The sequence below is a fragment of the Heteronotia binoei genome, chromosome 7 (genome assembly GCF_032191835.1).
Source record: "Heteronotia binoei isolate CCM8104 ecotype False Entrance Well chromosome 7, APGP_CSIRO_Hbin_v1, whole genome shotgun sequence".
Taxonomy (NCBI): domain Eukaryota; kingdom Metazoa; phylum Chordata; class Lepidosauria; order Squamata; family Gekkonidae; genus Heteronotia; species Heteronotia binoei.
This window is the reverse complement of record NC_083229.1, coordinates 32,438,371-32,462,331: the sequence shown is the minus strand read 5'-3', so window position 1 is coordinate 32,462,331 and position 23,961 is coordinate 32,438,371. Positions and strand designations below refer to the sequence as shown.

Genomic DNA, 23,961 nt, shown 5'->3' with positions numbered 1-23,961 from the left:
CCGGCGAGCACCCAGGCCTCTGCTCCTGTGGTGGTGCGTACGATCCGTATGGAAGGCAGATGGGCTTTACGGCTCAATGTTCTGAAATGCGGATCGGGTACATGTATCCCCTTTTGGCGCCCCTTTCTGGTGATCGGGGTGGGCAATAAGGGATGACATGTTTGGTCAGCCGCCCGGTTATAGCCATGCGTGTTTGGCTATCCCCGGGGGCGGGGTGGCTCGCCCTTCGAGGACTTGGCGGGGTCATGCATGACCCCAGGGCTCGTCCTCCCTGTTTTGTTCCTTGCCTAGTTGTTACTGTTAAATAAAGTGGCCCATTTCCCAACTACTGTTGTCTGACTCTTTATTCCGTTTGGGGGTGCAATCCGGCCCCACCCTGGCCGCGCCGCAACGCGGCTGCGCGCCTTGGGGCCGCTGTTTGCAGCCCCGGCAGGATCAAAGAGTTATTTCCCGGGCATCCGGGAACTGTGAAGGGGCGGGGGCGAGGCTTTAAGTAGCCTCTGCCCCAAACCTCAGCACGCAGTAGCGTGGAGGCGTCGGCCCGCCCGCCCACCCTGCAGTAGTACAGGTTTTACCGGTCGCCTTATTAGGGGCCAGGTAGGAATTTTTTCGCAACACCTGAATTGGCCGTTGGTGTTGTGTTTTTCGCCTACCTTGTACTGCCAGCAGTGGTGTGGAGTTGTTAGGTAGCTAATTCGGCCACTTTGCAGAATTCCCAATGGGTTCTTACCTTGCCGGCGAGCACCCAGGCCTCTGCTCCTGTGGTGGTGCGTACGATCCGTATGGAAGGCAGATGGGCTTTACGGCTCAATGTTCTGAAATGCGGATCGGGTACATGTATCCCCTTTTGGCGCCCCTTTCTGGTGATCGGGGTGGGCAATAAGGGATGACATGTTTGGTCAGCCGCCCGGTTATAGCCATGCGTGTTTGGCTATCCCCGGGGGCGGGGTGGCTCGCCCTTCGAGGACTTGGCGGGGTCATGCATGACCCCAGGGCTCGTCCTCCCTGTTTTGTTCCTTGCCTAGTTGTTACTGTTAAATAAAGTGGCCCATTTCCCAACTACTGTTGTCTGACTCTTTATTCCGTTTGGGGGTGCAACCATCTCTACTGTGCTAGTATTCTGCATTGATTTCTCTAGTTGCCTGCATGTCAGGATCTCCCAAAATTCTTAGAGCCACTGTCAAGCAATTTTAGGGAGCCCACTATCGCATGCTGAGCCCCTGAAATTTTGTTACGGGAGGTCAAGGGACCACCTGGAACACTGTGGAATACTGGGAGAATCAGTGGTGGGAGGGGAGTCTCCGTCTCATCATCTGCCAATGGTGCTGCCTTTCCACTGGTGTTATACGAGTGGAAGGGTATTTTAGAATCCAACCCAAGCACTTTTAGCTGTCAAAAGCAGTCAAAGGAGACCTCAGCTTGGAACACTGGGGAAGGTTCTCGATTGCTGCTTTTTCCATGTGCTGCAGAACTGAATTTTTTTCATGCTCTTGGAACAGACAATTTGTGCTTGCCACTGCCTATCTCCTGGGTTGGACTCAACCAGCCTTTTAGGTGATGAAAAAGGAATGAGGGTTCCCTTCTGACAACTAAAAAAAACGTTCTTCTGGGGATCATGGGACTGCCATGGGTAAAAGTCATGTGGAATGGGGGGTTGTGGTAAAAAGGGGAATTGAGCAGGACTGAGTTAAAAAGCTGGATGGATCCAACTCATTTTCATGTGCACACACCATCATGGTGAATATGTGGGGCAATTCCAGTGTTTGGAAACAAAACATGAAAGATAAAGAGAATCTCAGGGAGAAACAGGAAGGGATCATAGCTCAGAAACAGGATACATACTGTGCTTGCATACAATGCCAGAATCTCAAACCTTGCCAAAGGCAAGGACAGTTCCCCTTAAAAGACTTCCAAGTCGCAGCGCTGGGAAAGACCTCTGTCTTTAGAAAACTTCTGCCAATCAAAAAAAACAGCACCACTGACACACCCATGGAGTGACTCACTCATTATGTGGCAGTTTCTCTGCTTTTATTGATGGCATCTGTAAAAAGATGGCAAAATCATGGAGGATAGATCTGTTGATGGCTATTAGTTGTGACAGTGAAACGGAACCATCATATAAAGGACTATCTGAAGCTGGGGAGGACCAGCTGAGTTTCCCTCAGGTCATGAACTTCACAGGGCAGCCTTGTATCAATCACTCCCAACCTAACCTGCATCACAGGGTTATTGTGAAAATAAAATGGAGGTGGGGGGGAACCACCTATACTGCTCGGGAGGAAGGGTATAGTATAAATAAGCAAGACTTCTCTTTCGTGCCTTGCTTATAAGCTTTCAAAAAGCACCCAGATTGCTACTGATGGAAACAGAACAAGGGCTAGACTCTTGTGTACAATGGTAATACATGCTGCATAATGCAAATGCTAGCAGGAACAATTCAGAAGTGATGCAAAAAAATAATGGGAGTAAATTACTGGGGAGAATTGCAACCAGAAAAAATAGGTAGGAGTGCATATAGCCAGAGGCTTCAAGACATGCAAGCACAGAAACAAGCAGTTTAGACAGCAGATCCACAGCTCCTTTCCTAAGTCTTTGAAGTAAGGTATGACAAAGAAGATTGAGTTGCAGTCGAGACAATGCATAATTAGGACACAGATTACATTTGGCAGTAAGATTACAGGTGCAGCAGCTGCCAGAAGAAATGTTACTCATGCTTAGCTTTACATTAACAGTTGCAGTGGATCTCCCTGCACATCATTGTATTTGAGATGCCACAGGTCGTAAAACACATACAAAAAAAAAGAAAGGATGCTGAAGCCGTGCAAACGTAAATTGATTCCCCCATATTTCTTGCAGCTGTATTTTGTTCACAGTGAGCAACTGCAAACTGCTGATATAATTATGCAGCAGGCGCATCATGGTGCATTGCTTGGAAATCAGCTTCTCTCGTTCTCATAGCATCGAAGTAAAAACTATAGGCTTTTTTTTTTGCATGTGCTTTGAATATCACCATATCAGATCATTCACAGTTGTTCACACATGACAGATTTTTCTTGTTCCTCATACCTTTTTTTTTTTTGCTGCCAAGTCACAGCTGACCTATGGTGACCCCATAGAATTTTGAAAGCAAGAGACATGCAGAGGAGGTTTGCCGCTGCCTGCCTCTACATCACAACCCTGGTATCCTTAGAGTTCTGCCATCCAAACAGTAGCCAGAGCCAACTCTGCTTAGCTTCCAAAATCTGATGAAATTGGGCTAGCCTGGTTTTCACTTACCTAGCACATCAAGTACTCCGTTGTATAGTAATCAAGATGGGTGGAACAATTATGTGCTTCAGCTACAGCACAATCAGTCCAAAGGTGTCACTTAGAGTTGACAAGTCTGCCTGGGGAGGAAAAAAACTGATCTAGCCTGCTCTAGGGCCTTTACAAGTACCCCGATGATACAGCAATTAAGTGAGGTTTTTTTCATCTTGTGGAGGCTAGAAAAGCAGCACTTGTTAGTCACTGCAGATCAAACTGTCACCAATGGCCCACCCTACAGGGCCAATGCAGACATCCCACTGATAGCACAAGCACATGAAATTTATAAAATAACTGTTCCTTTGTGCACAGTGCATAACATTAAAGAAGGAATTCCTAAACATCACAAAGCATTCAAAAAATGGACATGAAGTTATTCATACCTGCATGAAAGTAATGCAAGAGAGGCTCAAAGAGGGGGTTTTTTTTGTAGTGGCACATATTAAAGTGCCTTAAGACCCTACTAGTAATCCTCTATAAGAATCTGTCTCTTGTTGCAAAATATTCATTACATCCTATTACAAATATGATCCATATTTTTATTCCTTTCTGCATTAATTGTACAGAACAGCATTCATTAAAGAGGGCTGGCTAGATTTATGGAAGGTCTATCATTGGCCACAAACAACAATAGCCAAACACCTCTGATTGTCAGATGCCGCAGAGCAGTCAGCAGGTGAGTGTTGCTGTCTGCAGGCTGGACTTGTGGGCTATAATTGTGAGTTAGCATCTAACTTACTGTTGTTGAAACAGGATGCTGGACTAGCTGAACTGCTGGTCTGATCCATCATGGCTACTGTTAAGTTCTTTAGTTTACAGTTATCAAAATCTTGACCACCTGATATTATGTAAAGGCAATTTGACTTCAGTTTGGCTATGTGTTACCGACAAGGTCAGTTCAGTAGTAATGAATTTGAGATACAATTAAGAAAAGTACGTATATTAGACGGCCATTCTAAGCTGAGTTACACCCTTCAAAGTCAATTGATTTCATTGTGCTTTGAAAGGTGTAACTCTGTTTCAGGAGGAGCATGTTGAAGATCTCCAAAATCAAATAATGGTGATGAATTGACCATTCCACTGGATATTGCTAACAATAAATCTTTGCACTATCAGGGATGATGGGGACAAAAACCAAACCTACCTCTGCTAAGGCAGGAGTAGAATAAAAGAAGGCACTGAGGGAAAAGAAATCTTTATGTCACACAGACCATACCAGATTCACAGAACTAGCCAGCAAGTCCAGAGTACTAACGGCCAGTTCTCTCTCTCTTTCACATACACACATATTCATTACTCATTGACTATAACATTGAGTGAACATAAGAAGAACCCTGCTGAACCACTGCAGTGCTCTATTTGGTCCAGCCCCTTGTGTCACATAGTGGCCAACTAGCTCCTTTGGAAGGCCAACAACAGAACATAACAACCAAAGCCTTCCCTGATCTTGCCTCCCAGTACTGGTATTCAGAAGTTTACTGCCTTTGAATGTGGTGGTTCCCTTTAGTAGCCACTGACACACCAAACTTTCTTGTAAGTGGTCTCTTAACTGGCCTTCAAAGATACATCACAACAAAGAGAACCTTCATGTCACCCAGCATCAGTACACATATTGTTTTTGGATGAGACAGTTTACACATTTAGAGGAGAATTATCGATAATAAGGAGATGCCTGCATTAATTTGTCTTACGTACACTCATGATTGAAACTTTCTGGACTACTGAGTTTTAACGGATGGGTCAACAGCACAAAAGAATAAAGCCTATGTGTGAAGATCAGTTGAGGAGGGGGAGAGAATGGGGAGAGGATGGGTAGGACTCCCAGTGAAAGAGTCCTGGCAGATCGATATATTAGCATGGAAACACTCCTTTAGGGTTATCAACCATCCAAATATTACCCTTCAATTAGATCTTCCTCTAATATTGTCTAATATGGTCTAAGAAAGGAATAACTCTGCTTAGCATAGCACTGTAAGTCAGCATGGGATGAGTGTGCTTATCCAGTGTACCAGTATGAGACAAGGGTTAGGGTATCTGACTAGCATCTGGGTGACCCAGGTTCAAATCCCACTCAGCCATGAAGGCTTGCTGGGTTACCTTGGGCCAGTCATGCTTTTTCAGCCCACTCTACCTTAAAAGATGGTTGTGAATGCAAAATGGAGGAGGAGAGAATGATACAAGCCACTTTGAATCGCCATTGGAAAGATAGGAGGGGCACAGGTGAAGTTAATTAATTGGTGTAATCAATGTACAGCTTGGGTGAATTTCCAATGGTCAGATTACTGCTTTAATATCTTTCTGCGGAGAAGAACTTTCATATGAATGCTAGAATTTCTTACATAAACATTATTCACATCATCATCATTATAATTATTATTATTCCACACAGGAAACACTGTGTAAAGGGTGTATAGAAATCAACTCTATGACACATATGGTGGATCAGTTCTTACAAATGGGATAAAGGTTAGAAAAGACACTGGGTAATTACTTTTTTAAAAGAAATCATAAATCTGTAACCCCTGGTGCCAAATTGTACATATAATGCTTGTACATCTCTGGAAGATTTCACTTCTAAATGTTTCCTAAACAAACCAAGCCTTTTAAAGAATGCCAGAATATGTCGTTTTCAATTTTGTTACAAGAGAAGAGGCCAATTTTTCATGCAGCCGTTCAAGGCAAACATATCCTGATCCAAACAGCAACATCTGACTTCATTTAGTGACATGCATTTAAAATACTCAGTACTGAATTTCACCACCATCTTCCTTTTACTTAACAGCTCTAACTGTATCCAAGCAGTCAGAATGGGTAAAAATGCAGACTTGCACACATTGCCAAATGGAAAACATACTTCTTATAGAAACAGTGATCACAAATCACTCAGCAAATATACTGATTGTCTACAATAATATCTTGGCTACTGTAGACACCCTGGGGAAGTTATTCTATGCATTCAGAAAAAGAAGAAGATGAACCCCAGTTTAAAGACTACCATTTTCACAGCCACACCCTTCCCTTTGGTACCTGAGCAAAAGCTGTTGCTGCTGATAGTCCTTGCCGACCCTCCAGAAGAGCTCAGGGGGTTGAACTCTCTGCTTTCCTCCTCTGAGAAGGGTGACTCGGATGCTGGGGACACTTTCTGGTGGTAAGGGTGCTGCTGGGGGAGATGAGGCCGGAGGACCAGGCGGGGAATACGGCTGCGGCAGATCTCCTTGTCTTGCATTTTGTGCTCCTTACAACAACAACAGCAACAATGGAAATGTCACTTCTTGTTCTGCTCCAGTCCAAGCATTCCAATCGTGGCATTAGATCAATCACACCAAACAGTGCTTCCACATGGGAGGGGCATCATGCAGTGAGCATCACAGTTATAGACACAGAACCATGTCATTTGGTGCTATGGAATGGGATTCCTCCAGGCCAACAGCAGTGGCTCATGGGAGAGTTCAGAGAGTATTGCAGCACTGCACTCAAACAACACTGAGCTTGTGGGTCCTACTGTACAACATGACACTAGTAATAGGGAGGGGCAGTGGTTCACTAGTACAGCACTATCCTCTTCTTTTGAAGTTTGCAGGTTCAATCCCAGGCATCTCAAATTGAAAGGATTAGGTAGTAGGACATCTGCCTGATATTGGGACTGAGGCTGCCAGCCAGAGCAGACAATACTGAACTTGTGTGCAGAGCAATGTGCTGACTTAGTAGAAGGCATCATGTCTGTTTATAGGCATGGAGCACTGCCCACGCAGAGACAATTCTCAGTGGCTCTATCCCACCCCTTTCACTTTTGAAAAATAGGTCTTGGGCCCAATTTGCACCCAGAAATGCAAAATATGAACAGGAGAAGCACGAGTTTGCAAACACGTATATCACAGAAGTATAACTGGCACACGGTTCTGAATCACTGCAGCTCCCTGTTGAGAGAATGAAGTCCATACTATGGGAAACAGGCCTGATCCAGATTAGGGCTGCCAATCTCCAGGTCTTTCAAAATTACAACTGATCTCCAGATGGATCTGGCCCCTTGGAAAAAAATGGCTGCTTTGGAGGATGGTCTCTGTAGCATTATATCTGGCTGAAGACTCCCCCCTCCCCAACCCCCCCCCTCCCCAGGTTCCACCCCCCCTTCCCCAAATCTCCAATAATTTCCCCACCTGGAGCTGGCAAGCCTTACATGATCCATGAACATGTCATCCATGAACTGCATTTTAATCTCTGTAAAATAGTCTCACAAACCAGGCAATGAGCCCACAGCCAAACCCACACTTTACTGGATTAAAAGTAGTTTTCTTTTTAAAAAAATCCCACGTGGCCATGTGTGCCAGTATGGGACAGGGCAGCAGGCAGCTGTGAAAAATAAAAGCAAAAGGTTCGCCTCAAATGGGCTGACGTCTGAGCTCTGTTCTACAAAGGGTCACAACAGCACATTTAGTGTGTTCAATACTGGTGGAAAAGTCCCCAAAGGCAATTAAGCCCAGTGATCATCACCACCACAACCCTCCCCCCACAGGGACCTGGGCACATTTGCAGGGGAGCAGGAGGAATACCCAGTGGAAGCAGCAGAGAGCCCATTAAACCTTCCTGGATGGGGCTGGCATCATTTGGAGCTCGAACTTCCCCCCACCCCCTCCAGAGGAGGTTCTGCAGCAGGGATCGAGCTACAGCAATGATGTCAGACTCCATCAAGGATGGAGGAGGGATGCTCTTCTGCCGCTGTCTGCGCAGTGGTGGCAGGGGAGGGCCAGAAGGACTACCTCTGCTCCTGGGTAACAGGTGCCCAGGGGCAAAGGCTCTCCATCTTGGGCTCCACCTGCCCCTGGAAACGCCCCCCCCCCTCTCTAGTGGTCCAGGTGCCACTTCTGGCTAGAGAGCTGCACACACCCTGAAACCCTCTGCGATGATGTCAGACTCCATCGGGACTAGAACGCACGCTACTGTTGCTGCTCCTTAGGCTAAATGGGCACATTTGCTCCTTAGGCAAATTGTGCCCATTTTTTCTTTTTGGGAGAAGAGCCCCATTTCTTGAGTAACCCCCCCCCCCTGCCGCGCCTGACTCCCCCACTCGCTCTCACCTTGGCGCTTTCCTTGAGGGGCCCCATGGCTCGGCGTGCCGGTCCAGGCAGCTGGCGGGGCTGAAGCGCGGAGGGGCGAAGGGCGGCGATCTGGGCTGGGAAGGGGCGCTGCCAGCGCCGCCGCCTCCGCCGCTTCTCCTGCTGCCGATCGCTCTCCGCTCTCCTCTCGCCTTGGCCGCGCTCGCACTGCGTGCGCTCCCCACTAGCCCCAGTCGAGCCCAGCCGAGCCGCTTCCCCGCCCGCCCTGACACGTGGAGCCGCTGCTGGCTGCTGGCTTCTGCTGCAGCCGCGCTGACGCTTTGCCTTGGCTGGGCTCGTTCGCTGCTGCTGACACCGGGCAGGCGGGGCGGAGTCGCTGTTGGCGCGTCCTGCCCTCCTCTTGCCCAAAACGGGCGGAGGGGCTGGCTGAAGCGGGGGCGAAGGGCGGCCCTCTGCCAAAGGAGGATCCCCCCTGCGAGCAGCCAAACCCACACAGGAATAACCCCTGCGCTGGCTTCCTCCAGGGAAGGCTGCTAACATCCAGGGGATGGCTGGAGATCTCCCGCTATTGCAACTGAGCTCCAGCTGGCAGGGATCAGTTCACCTGGAGAAAAGGGCTGCTTTGGAAGTTGGACTCCGTGGCATTATGCCCCAAATGCCTGCCCTCCTCAGACTCCACCCCGAACCTCCAGGTGTTTCCCAACCTAGAGCTGGCAAACTACCTGCAAGACATGATATGGTCACCTAGGCAGGGGGCAGGTTGGTGTCACCAACTCCAGGTTGGGAAATTCCTGGAGCTTTTGGGAGGGTTTGGGGAGCTCAGCAGGGATGTGGGGCCATACAGCCCACCCTCAGAAGCTGCCATTTTCTCCAGGGGAACTGATCTTGGTCATCTGGAGGTCCCCAGGCCCCACCTGGAGGTTGGCAGCCCTTTTGTATATACACCGGATCTGTTTCTGTGCTAAAACGCTTTGCTAGTTCCTCATCAGTTAGAACCGGGCCACTCCTTGAATCCTTGTTTGTATTTGTACTCTGCAGGGTAGTAGGGCATAACTATCTCTTGCTTGTAAGTAAAAGCAAAACAAAAAACAAAGCACCCACACACCAACACACATTTCCTCTTACAAGAGAAAAACAAAACAGGAGTACAGTGGCACCTTAAACACTAGCCAAAGTATTGCAGCATAAGTTTTCATGAATCATATGCAGCTGATGAAGTGAGCTCTGACTCATCAAGGGTTGTTTTATGTTGCTGCTACAGACAAGCTCAGCTAGCTACCCATCTGAATTGGCATCATGGAAGGCACTTCCCTCACATATATTTAACTATCCAGTGATACATTCCACAGGGAAAGGAGGACTGAGCCATGTATGCTGAGCTCCTCAGAGAAAGGGCGGGATATAGAATAGACTGACAGAGACAGCATTCGTCAGCTGCAAGCAAAGGAATAAATTATCTTCTGGCACACTGAATGGCATTGAATTCTGATCTCCACCAATGGAGAGACTTTGTCGAAAGGGCATGATAGACTGGAAAAGGAACAGAAGAGGGCAGCAAAAATGATCAAGTGTGTTGGCACACCTTCCTTACAAAGTATGGCTAAAGAGTCAACTTTGTATGTGGCAACTGTGAAAAAAGCAAACTCCAGACTGGGGATGGGACTGAAAATAAGACAGCTTTATTGCAATGCCCTTGTATAGGTCTATGGTGTGGCCTCATTTGGCAAATTGTGAACTGCTCAGTGTACCTCAAAAAAGATATGTCAGAAAAAAAGAGATCTGTCAGAGCTGGAAAAAACACTGAAGTGTATAACTAACATAGATAAAGGGTTACAGGTCTTCAAGTTTAGAGCTTCTATAATTCACCTGGAGTCTCATTGGGGGGAAGGGGGAAAGAAAGAAAGAAAGAAAGAAAGAAAGAAAGAAAGAAAGAAAGAAAGAAAGAAAGAAAGAAAGAAAGAAAGAAAGAAAGAAAGAAAGAAAGAAAGAAAGAAAGAAAGAAAGAAAGAAAGAAAGAAATGCATGGAATAGGAAAAGGACACTGAAGGACACCCAGTAAAGTTGTCAGCTGCAGTAGATTAAGTCAGTCAAAAGAAAATACCTGTTCATACAGTACATTCAACTGGGATTAGGCAAATTAGTGGAAGAAAGTTCTTTCATTTGCTATGGGAACCAATGTTCCCTCTAAGCTGTGGAGTCTTGTGAGCAAGAATTCTACTTTGTGAGCTATTGGCATTAAGGCTGTGAGCTACTGACATTAAAATTGTGAACAACTGCATAGATTAGTTTGTTCTAGAGCCATTTTTCCTGAGCTGAGGCAAAAATGTGTGAGCTGGAGGCTAAAAAATTGTGAGCTAGTTCACACTAACTCAGCTTAGCGGGAACACTGATGGGACTACATCAAACCTGCATGCTCAGGGCAATCCACACCACAAAATGTCACAATCAGAAAGCAGAAGCAACAATAATGCATAACGAGAACATTCTTGTTAGTGACCTGAATATAGTGAATCATCAGGATTTAAAGGCTGATTCTCAACATTATGGATTAAAAAATCAGGCACCTAGTTAGCTGCACAAGTTTGGTCCATGTGGCAGGGAATCTGTGATTGGCCATGAGCCCCAACATACACAGCCTCTTGAAATGTGATGACCTATGCACACTGCTGCTTTTATTCTTTCTCTCAATTTTGCTTTCCTCCCTTGGTTAGCTTTGTACTGATTTCAAAGCGTGATGGGAGGAAAAACAAGGGAGAAAGTGGCCAGGGAAATCATGTTTGCAAGAAAGAATGTCCCTCCACCACCATCCCACTGATTTGCCAGAAAAAAGATCCCCTGTTTGCCGTGTCACATCTAGTTCTCTCCAGTTCTCTCCAGAGAAAGTCTTTCTGAAGTCGATTGGCTGCACATCTATATACAACAGTACACCGTTTCTTGCTTTAATTTCTGGCAGCCCCCTGATGTTTATCTGTCTAATGCATTGTTATCCTGCTTTCCTTCCAAAGAACTCAGGGGCAGCACTCACATGGTTCCCCCTTTCTTCACAACAAACCTATGAGGTAGGTTAGGCTTTGAGAATAATTGGCTGAAAGTCACCCAGCAGGCTTCTTGCCAGAGTGCAGATTTGGCCTAACCACTACACACAATACTTGCAGTACTCCACAAATGCTAAATAATACACCATATTTGAGGGGCAGTGAATAAAAAGGCAGCAGCATAAAGGACATAAAGAAAGGAAGGATGGCCAACTACTGGAGAACCAGTTTGGTGTAGTGGTTAAGTGTGCGGACTCTTATCTGAGAGAACTGGGTTTGATTCCCCACTCCTCCACTTGCACCTACTGGAATGGCCTTGGGTGAGCCATAGCTTTTGTAGGAGTTGTCCTTGAAAGAGCAGCTGCTGTAAGAGCTCTCTTATCCCTACTTACCTCACAGGGTGTCTGTTGGGGTGGGGGAAGGTAAAGGAGATTTGTGACTGCTCTGAGACGCTGAGATTCAGAGTATAGGGCGGGATATAAGAATCCATGCACTTAACCACAACACCAAACTGGCTCTCCAGATGACCAAGATCAGTTTCCCTAGAAAAAATGGCTGGAAGATGGTCTCATTGGCATTATACCCTGCTAAGATCCTTCTCCTTCCCAAACCCTGCCCTCCCAAGGCTCCACCCCAAAAATCTTCAGGTGTTTCATAACCTGGATCTGATGATCTTAACAGATACTGTTTTCTATATTTTCTAGAGACATAGCCTTTCTCCAAGATTCAGGTGTCACAATGTAAGGCATTTGGCTTTGATGTTTGTTAACTAACAGAGAAACTATCTGGAAATGTACCTATTGTCCTCTGTTGTTTCTGGCCTGTGCTCTATCAATGAAGAAAAGTTGTTTCCCTTTTTCATTTTCTGAAAGTCTCTTAAACATGTGTCTAAAGAAGATCACTGCAGATTTTTGGTGAACGATATTCTAGTAGCTAACTACGTTGATGGCAAGAGGTAGCTAGGCAGGGAACAGCATGAAGTTTTGTGCTTCCACCTCTTTCTAACACTTTGTAAGATTTCAATATGACAAATAAGACTTCTTAATCCTGCAGATACCCCTAAATCAGGGTTTTCAACTTCTGGGTGGGGACTGTAGATTTCTCTACAGTTGATCTCCGGATGACACAGATCAGTTTCCCTGGAGGAAATTCTGCTTTGGAGGGCAGACATTATGGCATTACAACCTGTTGAGCTCCCTTCCCTTCCCCAAAGCCCACCCTCCCCAGGCTCTGCTTCCCAATCTCCAGGAACTTTTCTGGAGTTACCAACCCTAACTATTCAGCCTTGTTATGCCTGGGAAGAAGGCAAGTTTTGCTACAGAGCCCACTACAATAGTAGTTTTCAGTCTGTGTTCCAAGGCATCGTAGGGTTCCTATGGAAATCAGTAGTGGCAGACAGGTTACTCACCTCTATTGTTCTGCCCTTGACAACATCCAGCCATAAGGAAGTATAGGGTGTGTCCCAGGGAAACCAATAGGCTTGGCACAGTATATAACCTACCCATGAACACTTCAAAACATCCTTTGCAATGCACTGAGCTGCTGTGGCAGGCATGTAGACACATACTGGAAAGCAAACTGATGCAACATGTTTTTTTTTTTCTTGGAGACAGAAGCTTTGAAAATCAATTCAAAAACAGAATGTTACTAAAATCTATTTCTACACTACCTGACCTGCAAATTCATAGCAGGTGCATTAGGGAGAGCTGGGACTCATTACAAGCTTACCTGAAGCAGCAGTAGTGATAGATGAAAATGGTGTACAGCAGCACTGCTATCTCTATGGCAACTTGGCAGAAGACGATTACAGGTGCATGGCAGCTATCCGTCGACTGTATGCAAAAGTGGGAGGAAAAGGAAAGGTATTAATTGGGTATCATGATGAAGTGAATTGGTTTAAATGGTCTGAATCGAAGCAGTCAATTGTATCCTGAGCAGAGACAAACTAGGCAGGACCCTTTCACATCCTTTGCAGATGAAATTCTCCAGACAACCTTTACCAACAAATGAATTCAAATGGGGTTGAGAATTGTAGGCATGTACAGCAACTAGACTACAGGAATGGTACTGATGAAGGTAGGGCAGGAAGAGGAAGTAGGATACCAGGTACCAGAAACTGTGTGGAAGCTATTTAAATATCTTTTGTTCTTCTCTCAGATGTCCTGTGTCAGCCTTGAGTTACCATTTTGGAGGCTGAATGGCATCTGTGGATGGTGTTAGCTGGAAATATTATCTACAGCTTGGATCCACCTCATTTTCCACCAGTGGAAGGGCACAATTTTTGCCTATTCCCCCCTCCCATTGCAGACTCTTGTAACACCCAACGCTGTTCCTGGGCATCCCCTGATGTCTGAGCAGAATTTCAGAAGAGAAAAGGAGGCTGGATCCAAGCCCCTGAATTGTATCCCCAAACCAAATTTCTAACATACTGTATAACTGAATCCCATCTCTTCTTTAAGCTCTTTATCTGTTCATAGTGTCACAGAATTAGGGCTTAAATTAGGGGACTTTCAGTCCTAATTCTATGACACTATGAGCAGATAAAGAGTTTAAGCCAGCTCTACCCACCATATTGGAACTTGGGTCTGCCAACTGGGAAGTCCTCCAACAATCTGGAAGGGCCACAACTCTCTGGATTACTGGATTCCTCCATCAGACAGAGGGGATTCTGTCCACTATTTATTGTCTTCTTCTCCCCTGGTTCCATTCTCCTCTGGCACAATAGATTTAAGAACCAATGACAGCGAAGTAAAATTATCTGGTAGGCAGTGGTTTAGAATGTAAAATGGTACAATGACAGAATAGTAAAATTAACAAATTGAGCAAATCTTTGATCTGAGTAGCATGAGCATGCGAAAGCAATAAAACAGCAGTATAATTAACAAATTTTACTTTATTATTTTATAATAATAATAATAAATTTATTCTTATATCCCGCCCTCCCCCGCCAAAGACGGGCTCAGGGCGGCTCACAGGCATGGAATTCCATGGTTCAATAAAACAATACAATACAACAATTTTAAATAATCAGTTACATAATAAATTAGTTAAAATAGATAAAAATAGGTGCTAAATTACTATGAGTCATAATATCCACAAGATGGCTGGGTGGCTACACATCAGTTTAGCCAGGTTCTGTTTCAATTTTAATGCTACTCAGATCAAAGGTTTGCTCAATTTGTTAATAAATCTGTACCATGTTGCATTCTGGGCCACTGCCTACCAGCTATGTATGGCTCTGCTCAGCTATATACGACTTTGCTCACTGTGCTGGATTCCTCGTCTGATGAAGTGTGCTTAAGAGCATACAAAAGCTTACATTCTAAATAAAAATTGGTTGGTCTTAAAGGTGCACTTGACTCCTGCTTTGTTCAACTGCTTCAGACCAACACGGCTGCCCGCTTGGATCTATTAACTTATTACGGTACTGCATGCAAAACCAATATTGTATACTTGGCTGGTTCAGATTCCCACTCAGGTATGAAGCTCATTGACCATGCGATTCCATGTACAGTGACCCCAATCAAAGAGCACTGAAATCAGTGGGTTTAGACTAAAGTAACTCTGCATATAATTACATTATAAGTTACCATCTTTCACTCTTGAAAACAACATGAATAAATTCTCATTCACCCGGCCCTCAGCTCTTTCAAAGAAGTATAGTACATAAACATGACAATATTATGACATAGATATTGCTGTTGATCTCTTGCAGACAGATGCTGATTTGTCAATGGGGGAGTGGTGATGACTCAGTGATAGATCATCTGCTTTATGCAGAAGGTCCCAGGTTCAATCCCCAGCATCTCTAGTTAAAACACAGTAGATGATGTGAAAGCCTCTGTCTCAGACCCTGGAGAGTTACTGCCAGTCTGTGCAAACAATACCAACCCTAAGAGACCAGTGTTCTGATTCAATATAAGACACCTTCATGGATTTTTAAATTGGTGTTGTCATGGGATATTGTTTATTCCAAAAATCCCTTGAGGTGTAACAAGAGAAGGCTACCTACATGAGCGTGTTATAATTATGCCTGGTGTGCTTTCTACCGTAAATGGACACAGCTGTGCAGACTGTAGACTTCTTTAGAATCCCCTTTTGGTTCTCTAAAAATGTGTCCTTGCCCTCTAGTGGAGAGAATACAGGCTCTTTTGATAACTGGATTGATCCCAAGCTTATGTCATTAAAAATCTTACATTTTTAAGGCAGGGGTGTTGAACTCATTTGTTATGAGGGCCGGATCAGACATAAATGAGACCTTGTCAGACTGGGCTATGGGTGTCATAAAATATAATGCCAGGTAACAGATATATAAGTTTTATAAAGGACACATACAAACACAATTATTTTTTTTAATCCTTAAAATAAAACATGCTTAAAACATTAGCACTCGGTCTTAAAGGTGCTTTCTTTGTATCTCTCCTGCATGATCCAGGGAACTGGACAAAGGAAACTCTGGCTCTTTCCTTCCTTCCCCAGGGGACAGGAGGGGAAGGAGCCTCAGCCAATAGAAGGAAGAGAGGCTTGGCTCAGTAGTTCTGTTGTGTGATTGAGAGAGCCTGGCAAAGAAAGCTCCCCCTCCCACCCTTCCTCCGCAAGGGAGGAGCCTCAGCCAATGGAGAAAACAGAGGTTTTGCTCTGTAGCTCCTGTGCAATTGAGCAAGCCTTGCAAAGCAAGCTGTTATGCAGAAGGAAGCAAGAGAGAGGAAGAAGGAAGCAGACAACAGCCAGTGGTACGGGGGGCTGACTGGAACCCTCCGGGGGCCTGATTCAGTCCTCAGGCTGCAGGTTTGTCGCCCCTGTTCTAAGGTACCACAAAACTCTGTGGAGCTGCCTGGGAAAACTGCCTTGAACATTATAAGCTCCATGATACAGAAACCTACAACCAGACTCTGTGAATGAAAGGAAAAGTAATACAGTGGGCCTTTCTGAATCTTGAAACTGTAGATAAGATGGGTGGAGAGGGAGGGGGATGCCCTGCATAAGTAAATTTGTTCCTAACATGAATAATTTAGGCATTTCCTGGGAGCAGTATTTAGGTCCTTTCTTATTTAGGTCAAAGCTGACAAAAGCAGACTGTCAACTTCGGGAACTGTGTCATGTTGTAATTGTACAACGTCTTGCCTTAATGCTACAGTCATGTATCTATTTACCTCATACCTAAAAGCCAGCTCCTCAGTACTTTTGCTTCTAGCAGGAAAAAGAAATAGGCCAAAGACAATGCCTAAAGGGATGCACATTTGGTTCTTAGGGGCTGGGATCACCAGAGACAGGAAGTAAAGTTAATTCCTAACTGCACCTCCTGGTTTTATCCCCTCTAATAGCAGGTTATCAGTCATTCTTACCAGGAAAAATGGCATCCCTTGTCCAGCAAGCACTGCCAGATTTCCCCCTGGAGGGTGGAGGATTTGTAAGTCCCAGGGGTTCTTGTGCTAAAACAGCCCTCAGTGCATAGCTCAATATCACCTGTTAAAAGATTGACATTGTGCAAGGCATTCTATACACGTTTGAAATCATCAACATAAACTCAATTTTAATGCAAACTTAATTTCTTCTCCACAATTCTGCATCCTTGTTTCCCTTTGTCTCAAGGAATGCATATAGTATCATTTAATACCCAAGCCCAGCATATGAGAAAACTGCTGAAGGTTTCATGTGAGAGCCTGGTATTGTTAGGGTAAAGTGCATATTGTACACAATACCATTCAAAGCCAGAAGCATAATCAATGTGAAAGTTTCAGATCTGCCCCCCCCCCCCCGCAGTGCCTCGACACACAACTGATCTACATAGTTTGAGAGTCTGTTTCTCATAGCACCAGACAGAGAGTATGATTCGTTCCATAAAGGGAAGAAATATAATGGAACCATGTTGATTTCAGTTTCTTTAATTAACTGAGAATGTAGATTATAGGATTTCCTTAATAAATAACATAAACACCTGCATAATTGAATAGTAAGCAACCAACTGCAGCCAGTTTCCTGCTAGGTAGCATCCTAATGCATTTTAATGAAATTATAAAATACAAATATGTACTAAGCATATTGTTACAGATTTGCTGGATGGTTGGTCTGTTGAAGTAAGTCCAGAACTAATAATGTAAATCAAACTTGATAAATCTGGTTGTTTTTGGTGGGTTTTTTTTTGGGGGGGGGGGTTGCTTGTGGTCCAAACACATTAGCTTGAAGATATACAGTTTAAAAATATATATATCGGGAGTTTTGCCAGATAAGACAGGGTCAGAAAGACACACACAAACACAAAAAAATGGATTGATTAAGACAGAACTTTCCTACAAAGAAAACTATGAATATAAAGCAATTTTTAAAAGAGTATGAGTCAGCAAAAGGGAAGGCAGAATGATATGGACGGATCTCAGATCTCAAAGATAACAAGGGTCACAATAATTGTATGGAAGACCACCAAGGAAGACTCTGCACAGGAAGTCACTGGTAGATCACCTCTGCTTCTCGCATGTCTTGAAGGCCCTTTGCTCAGGTCACCATGAGCGGCTTGTGGCTTAACAGCACGTACATATGTAAGTAAGGCTGTATGGAATATTTTATTTTAAGGGATATGTCCATATGATGTTGTGCTTATTCTGAGCAGTTTATGGCCTTCTTAGGTTTTCCTCTTTTAATCTGGTGAAAAGCATATGTTTTTCTCTGGTTCAAAGGGGAAACTGTGGGGTTTCTGTGGATAAAGCATCTATCTGGATACTCCACACACAGCTACCATGGGGTGTATGTGTGGAGCAAAACACTTTAAAATTGGTGCAGGGCAGCTTGCAATATCAGGACTTTCATTAACACATAACATTGATGGTTTCTGAATGAATGTTTCAGACTATAAGTAATATTTCATTTTTTTTTAAGTTGAATTCTCCATTAGAGCCAGTTTGGTGTAGTGGTTAAGTGTGCGGACTCTTATCTGGGAGAACCGGGTTTGATTTCTCACTCCTCCACTTGCACCTGCTAGCATGGCCTTGGGTCAGCCATAGCTCTGGCAGAGGTTGTCCTTGAAAGGGCAGCTGCTGTGAGAGCCTTCTCCAGCCCCACGCACCTCACAGGGCGTCTGTTGTGGGGGAGGAAGGTAAAGGAGCTTATGAGCCGCTCTGAAACTCTTCAGAGTGGAGGGCGGGACATAAATCCAATATCTTCTTCTTCTTAGTGTTTCATCCAGTTTGGTGTAGTGGTTAAGTGTGCGGACTCGTATCTGGGAGAACCGGGTTTGATTCCCCACTCCTGCACTTGCATCTGCTGGAATGGCCTTGGGTCAGCCATAGCTCTGGCAGAGGTTGTCCTTGAAAGGGCAGCTGCTGTGAGAGCACTCTCAGCCCCACCCACCTCACAGGGTGTCTGTTGTGGAGAAGGAGGGTAAAGGAGATTGTGAACTGCTCTGAGACTCGGAGTGGAGGATGGGATATAAATCCAAAATCTTCTTCTTCCAATCCCACATTGTTTTGTACCAAGATTCAATACAAAGCAAGGTGATTTTTCAGTATAAAAAGGAATAGTGGAAATTAAGATTTCTATTGTTTACACAGCGCCAAACAACAACCATTTTCTAACCCTGCTCAGTTAAGGCCCATGATAATATGAATTCAAATATATAATTTGCTTGAGAACTGGGGACCATGTTTTGAAAATGTAAATGAAAAACTGATGGTGGATGATGCCTCACATTGATCTTGACAGGCTGTCCATTTATTCAAAATGTTAACCATGGCTACAAGGCTATGAGGTTGCAAACTTCACTATTGCAGGACATTTCTTTTGAGATTTACTTTCTTATTATGGGTCAAATGCAACACAGGGTGCCTTGGATAACCAAGGCTTGGAGGGAAGGAACAAACCCTCCCCAAACCTAATGAAACTCCATGGGAAGTTTGGGAGGTTCATGCATTAATTACAATTTGTGGATGGTTTGTGCACATTCCTAATTGACACTTCTTTTACTACAAGAAGTGATATGTAGATTCATGTTTATCATCCATCCTAAATTAAAATTTCTGAAAGGTCCCTATCTTGTAATTGTCTTTAAGAAAAAAAATATACAGTTCTTCTGTGCTTCTCCACATGAAAAGGATGCCAAAGGCAAATGCCCAGATGTGTTTCATTTCAAATTTGGCATCTTTCTTGTTTTAACAAGAAACAGATGGGAAGTTTACCAAAGTTAAAAAGGGTGAGATAACCATAGTGTTCCTAATTTAGTTCATAACCCTTTAAACTAGATGATGGCTTCAAAAAGAGAGAGAAGTTCCTAAGCAGCATCAGGCTTTAGAAGATCTGCCAGGATCTACAAAAATGAAAAAGGAGGTTTCATGCATCTGACAAGCCACGATACTCTGCTGTTAAGCTGCTTTTGGACTGGTGGGCCGAGTGTTCTGACTGAAAAGGAAGATTCTTGTTAATTTTGTCTCTGACTGATTTTGAACTCACCTTACAGCACACTCACATTTGTCTTCTCAGCGTAGCTCCCTTCTGATTTCCCACTATCTGTTCTGGAGCTGCAGCAAGCATCGGCGTTTTCACACAATAAACAGAAACTGGGTTTTAGCGGTTTCTGTTTATTGCACGAAAACGCTGATGCTTGCTGCAGCCCCAGGGCAGATAGTGGGAAATCAGAAGGGAGCTACGCTGAGAAGACAAATGTGAGTGTGAGAGCGGCGTAAGGAGAGTGCGAAATCGATCTTTAGATCTCTCAATTTTGTGGCTTTTTATTCTGTACTTCCTCCAATGAGTTAAGGGAACAAACCCAGTTTTCCCTTTCCTACTTAATCCTCACAGCAACACTATGGAGTAGGTTAAGCTGCGCATATAATGAGCACCTAGTGAGTTCCATTGCAGAGTGGGGATTTGAAAGTGGGCCTCCCAGATCTGAGTCCAACACTCTCACCACTACAACAGCATAGAGGAGAATATGTGTGTGTGTGTGTGTTTGGCACAGTAATAGCAATATTTTTATTGCATCAAATTTAGAATCAGATGTAAATTGCTTTAAAAATCAGTACCTATAACAAACAGAAAATAAATGAGAAGAAATAGCATTTCCAAGGATGGGGGTGGGGGCTGGTTTATATGCTACATGCTACATTCCTTGGGAAAGGACGTGGATTTTTTTGGTCAGTCTCAACCCACAGGAGACATAATGTGATTTAAGACATTCTGCATGGCCAAGCATTGCTTAGGATGTATACGGCAGTTTTAGGTGTGCCCAGACGGCACTCAACACACACAGGAGCTTGAGCATACCCTGTGGAACTTGCAGTGTACCCCTTCGAATGGCAGATATGTACATAACATGCCAACAGTGCAAATCTTCCTTGAAATTCTCTCAGTTTCAAGAGAGTTTTGCCATCTGGCATGTGGAATGCATGTGTTGCTGCTTGAGAAATCAAAGGGTCCCCAGGCAATGTGCAAACTAGCATCACAATTCTTTGGACCCGTGTCATTGTGATTATCTTCTGAAACACAGAGGCACAGAGAGGCAGGAAACATACCAAGTCCTTCACTGCTGAACTGCTCATTATCCCAGGCAGAATGCTAATGTTGACACCCCAGTTCTATTCCTCCTTCCGCTCTGCTGAGCACTGATTTGATCTGACAAATGGTTTCTAGCCAAATGCTAGAACAAAAAGATGTTGTTTCTCTCTCTTTCTGCCTCATGAAGAATGCATGTGCTAAAGGCATGATTTCTACAAGCAAAATTGTGTCGGCCTGTCGTCATGCTAAACAGTGAAAATTTTTAATTTCCATGTAATGATATTGACTGTATGCATGAACAGACAACAGCAATTATGAATCAATTTAAGTTGTGTTGGTTGGGTTCGTATGCACTTATAGAAAATTCCAAAACACATGTCTTAGTGCCTGGCAGCCATAAATACATTGACTATAACCCCCTAGGGAAATGAACCCACCTCTTTATCTGCATAAAATAGATATACCAGCATACTTGTATGATGCCTCATTCTTTTCAAAACACTTATCAAAGCCTGCAATTTCTACAAAGCCTTTAGCACACCCCTCTTGGCCCTCATAAAACTAAGCCTAACTTTAGATTCCCATTTATCTGATGAAGTCTGCTTAAGAGCATACAAAAGCTTACATTCTGAATAAAACTAAGTTGATCTTAAAGATGCACTTTGTTCTAAGCCTAAGTATGTGCGACTGAACTGAATACACATTCTTCCTCTGTTTGCCAGATCTGTCTTTCATTTCTCTCCCTGTTGCCTCCCAAGCGTCAAACTTTACATTCAGGATATGGACTTGCATTCGTGTGGGTTTTTGTGTGTCTGGAAAGTTACAGAATAACACTGATGGTGCAGTGCTATGGCTTTCATCATCCAATGAAAGTCACCTTCATATTTCAGTACCAAGGACAGAGTTTAAAAAAGTCAAACAGCCACTTACTTTATTGACTGAAAATATGTGATAGGAATGTTGACCAACTTACTCTGCTACAAGGGGAAAGGTAGCTCAGTTGCATTAATTAAATCAGCCAACATGCATGCTTACACACATAATTACCATTATTATTGTTGTTGTCATTATTGTGCCATTTGTTGTGCATAGATTAAACAATCAATTTCCAAGATTGGGTTTACTTGTTTCTGCAGTAGTCCTTTAATATTACTAGCCTGAACAGGTTGCCCATTATTTGGTATATATCTGTGTTTCAAGTAACATCTTAAGATCTTTTTCAGAAACACATGCTGAGGATCAAGCATTAGAGTAACTGGCATTGTGAGGTAGGAATTAGAGCAGTGGCAACTTCTGCTGCAGTACCAGTACAATTAAAGGCAAAATTGGTCTTGTATCCAGGCAAGACAGATAAGGATATCTGGGATATGGTAACCAGCTTGCTTGTCAATTTCTCTTGGCCTCTTTTCCTTTTTCACCAAAGTGTGATATTCTCATAGCCAAGACATTTCATACACACACACATGAAGCTGCCTTATACTGAATCAGACCATTGGTGCATCAAGGTATTGATACTGTCTATACAGACTGGCAGTAGCTCTACAGGGTCTCATGCAGACGTCTTTAATATCACCTACCTGATCCAAATAGTCCAAAAACAGCCAAACATCTGGATGAAGCTGTTTATCACCATCTTGGCCACCTCTCTCTTTAGGTGAAGGAAACTAAAAGTTTCCCTACCCTTACTTGCCTTCACTAATCTTCATTGCTGTAAGCCCTTTTCTTTCCAGCCTGATTCACTTCTAATATCAAACCCAGGATGATGCAGTGGAGGGCAGTGAGAAAGGAGCAAGGTCACCCACAGTCTCTTTTATATGGTTTAATAAAGAGACTCCACCATCCTTTTATATGAAAATGGGAGGGACACATGGATAAATACCATAAATACCCTTGGCTGCCCTGTCACATCTACATGGGCCCTTAGCCATTCTCACGTATGCAAAATGTAAGACGGGCCTACAGGGAGAATTCCTACGTAAGTACAGTCTCTTGTTGCTTATTGGAAAGATCAGTAGCAACAGTGCTTATCACCATGGTAACACAGCAAAAGAAGGGGATGATTTAGTACAAAGTCCAGCTCTGGTGTTGCTGTTTTTAAAAAGATATTATTATATCTGTCCACTTAGTGATTCCACATTCTGTCTTACTTCATGATAGCCAATTATATTAAATGGACTAATGCATAGCAAACAGTTCTCATATGTTAATTCCTGACTTTTGAGAAATAGAATGCAGCTGGTCAGACTGCCTGTGATGCTGGCTGGATCCCTGGATGTTTTGCTAGCTCCAAAAAGGAAGTGTGGGTGTGGGGTGGTACTGACTGGGGCCATGGTTATGATATGGTCCAGGCTAGCCTGCTTTTGTCAGATCTTGGAAGCAAAGGAAGGTTGGCTCTGGATAGTACTTAAATGGGAAACCTTGAAGAAAGTCCAGGGTGTCTATGCAGAGACAGGCAATGGCAAATCACCTCTGTTCATCTCTTCCTTTGAAAATATATATATATCTTGCCAGGGCTTACAGAGGCTGGCAGTCGGGGTACAGAATTTGTCTTCAGGGAAACAGTGCAGCAGCAAATTAGGCAAACCCCTCTTCTTCAGTAGCACACTCTCCATCCATGTTTTTCCTTCTGTATCTGCTTCCTGCTTTTGCAGCTGAACTATACATCTTGGGATTTCATTACAGATACTCCAGGATCATGCTTCCTTAGGCACTAACTTGCCTTCCAAGTCTTCACTGGTTCAACTAAGAAGTTCTAAAGTCAAAAGTAAAGCCAGGGTCTAGGTCCAGCATATACAGGGCACTGATATGGCACAATTCAAATGTGCAAAGTGCTTCACATGCATCTTTTCATTGATCTGTACAACACCCTGTAAGGTAGGCCAGTACTCTAGAAGCCTTAATAGCCCAGACTAACCCAAGTTTGTCAGAGCTCAGAAGCTAAGCAGGGTTGGCCATGATTTGTACTTTGATGGGAGACCACCAAGGAAGACGTAGGTTGCTTTGCAGAGGGAAGCAATGGCAAGCCACCTCTGTTCATCTCTTGCCTTGAAATACCCATGAAGAGTCCCAATAAGTCAGTTGCAACT

At 44.0% G+C, this 23,961-nt stretch overlaps 1 protein-coding gene across 3 annotated transcripts in view; it reads right to left on the bottom strand.

Moving 5' to 3' along the window:
* The window catches only part of SYBU (syntabulin), a 77,467-nt gene extending 64,252 nt beyond the window's left edge, over positions 1 to 13,215 (bottom strand). For 2 of the 3 annotated variants that reach the window (XM_060243314.1, XM_060243310.1), the window contains exons 1-2: positions 8,379 to 8,517; positions 6,331 to 6,538 (exon numbers count right to left, since the gene is read on the bottom strand). In XM_060243314.1, coding sequence (XP_060099297.1) covers positions 6,331 to 6,538; positions 8,379 to 8,405 — 235 coding nt within the window. In that variant the 5' untranslated portion in view covers positions 8,406 to 8,517. Of the gene's footprint in view, positions 1 to 6,330; positions 6,539 to 8,378; positions 8,518 to 13,120 lie in introns of those variants that run through there. The other variant, XM_060243311.1, reaches the window with a different exon arrangement.
* Between the last annotated feature and the right edge of the window lie 10,746 nt (positions 13,216 to 23,961).